General features: G+C 33.4%; 1 protein-coding gene across 1 annotated transcript in view; it reads right to left on the bottom strand.

Moving 5' to 3' along the window:
* Positions 1 to 916, bottom strand: part of LOC109585487 (uncharacterized) — an 11,354-nt gene extending 10,438 nt beyond the window's left edge. The window contains exons 1-2 of the mRNA XM_020001585.1: positions 857 to 916; positions 752 to 815 (exon numbers count right to left, since the gene is read on the bottom strand). Coding sequence (XP_019857144.1) covers positions 752 to 815; positions 857 to 916 — 124 coding nt within the window. The remainder of the gene's footprint in view (positions 1 to 751; positions 816 to 856) is intronic.
* Between the last annotated feature and the right edge of the window lie 1,400 nt (positions 917 to 2,316).

Raw genomic sequence — 2,316 nt, 5'->3', positions numbered from 1 at the left:
GATACATATACTTGTTCTTATGCTGCGTAGAAATTTTGAGCTCATTCCGATCAAATTTGGATTTTTTACGAATTTTTAAAGTTACTCCAAAATCAGGTCAAAGTCCCTGTACTATAGTACAGCGTTACTGGCTAAATTTTACCAAAATTAAAAAATTAAAATTTTTCAATTTAAAAAATTTTTTCTGACGCATATACATGTACTTATGTTGTGTGGAAAGTTTGAGCTGATTCCGATCAAAATTGGATTATTTATGAATTTTTAAAAGTTACTCAAAAATTCAGCTTAAATACATGTACTGTACATGGTCTTTGGCCAAATTTCCCTTGAAGAGAATTCTTCTTTCTAATTACATTTTCTGATACATGTACATGTATCATATACTGTAAGAGGGAAGAGTTTATACAGGACATACCTATCAAATTTCAATACCTCTCCCCTCACTGTAGCATGTGAACTATTCTACCATTCATCATTATTCCTAATGTACAGTAATGTACTGCTATACTGAAGATTATATTGTGTATCATTAATGTACAATGATTCCAGTACTTGATACAGCATGAATAAGGTTCATATATTAATAATCATGAATGTTTATAAAAGGCACACACATACACTTGCCTTGTCTTACATACATGTTGGTTTATTTTGATCACTAATACCAACAATACTTCTCATATCATCTCCTGTATGTATATAAACTCTACATAAACAGAAAGCATTTGGACTTAGCCATCACTATGTTTACTGAAAGGAAATGTTATGATAAACTTTAAAGATAAAGGGACAACATGATCCATTAAAATATTCACCTGTTAAATATAGTCAGATGATATTATACACTATATCATACACTAGCTACTATTACTACTACTAGTATAACTGCTACTACTGAAGAGTTGGCATAGGGCATAGCTATCACATTTCTCTATACCTCAATAATGCTGTTATTTCCTTCTCTGTTACTACTTACATATTCCTATCATATTGTCTCATCTTACATGTCTAATCATAGCACTGATGTGACATATATAATATAGGATGAAGAGAGTGAGTGAGAGGTGGGATGAAGAGAAAGGGATGATCTAGAGATCAGAGGAAGAGAGAGAGAGAGGGGGTGAGCCATAAAGTGCTGTAGATTGCCATCAGTATGTAAACTAAGTACTTGTTATGAGCTCTGACAATAACATAGCTATAGTGATAGAATACACTATATCACACACTAGCTACTATGGAATACTGCTACTAATAGTATAACTACCACAACTGAAGAGTTTGTATAGAACATAACTATCACATTTCTCTATACCTCTCCCCCTCACTATAGTATATGTGAATAAAATGCTGTTATTTCCTTCTCTTCTGTTACTATTTACATATTCCTATCGTATTGTCTCTTCATTACTAATACATTATATACCTAATCATAGCATTGATATATAATATAGCATGAAGAGAGTGAGTGAGAGGTGGGATGAAGAGAAAGGGATGATCTAGAGATCAGAGGAAGAGAGAGAGGGGGTGAGCCATAAAGTCAGTGCTGTCTAATTCTGATAACAGATAGATTACCATCATGAGTTCTGACAGTAACATAGCTATAGTGATAGAAAGGGGAGGAAATGTGATAAACCTGTTTACCATTATATGTACACAGTTGAATAGTTTGTATAATGTTATCCTACCCCTCCCCATTCACTATACCCTCTCTCTCTTTAAGGGCCACTGTTATTTCAATAGCACATATTTATCACTCATGTCACAAGTAGCCTACAGATGTGATAAAGCTAGAAGGATCAAATATTTGTTGGACTTCTGCCTTAGTACACTCTTTGCCTGTAACAATAAGATAGGATATAATGTTGTTAGATTATCTTATCAAGTAAACTGTCATAATTATTATTTGACCTCAGTTAAAGGCTATACAGCTGGAATAATATGCACATCTTGTCAATTAAATTCACACTATAGCATCTGACTTATGTAGCAAATTGTGTATTACTGCCATTACTTTTTAGTTAATTGGCTTTGTGTTCCATTGGTTTATATTGATCACAATGCATCACATCAAGTCACAACTAATGTGTGCTATGCATAATTATTGATAAGCAGTGACTTGAAACCACTCCAGTGTGAACACTCAGGCCTGGCTCTGGCCCGGATATAATATGCTTTAGTTTAAAAGGACCTTAACTTGTGAATGGATCAAACACTCAAGTTATGCACGGGGAGCTATATATAACTAAAACTAACTAAAACTAAACCAACAGCTTTTACCGGGATAACAAGAACTATAACTATTCTTGTTATATACAG

The sequence above is a fragment of the Amphimedon queenslandica genome, unplaced genomic scaffold (assembly GCF_000090795.2).
Source record: "Amphimedon queenslandica unplaced genomic scaffold, v1.1 AMPQUscaffold_13055, whole genome shotgun sequence".
Lineage (NCBI taxonomy): Eukaryota > Metazoa > Porifera > Demospongiae > Haplosclerida > Niphatidae > Amphimedon > Amphimedon queenslandica.
This window is presented reverse-complemented; position numbering and strand designations above follow the sequence as displayed.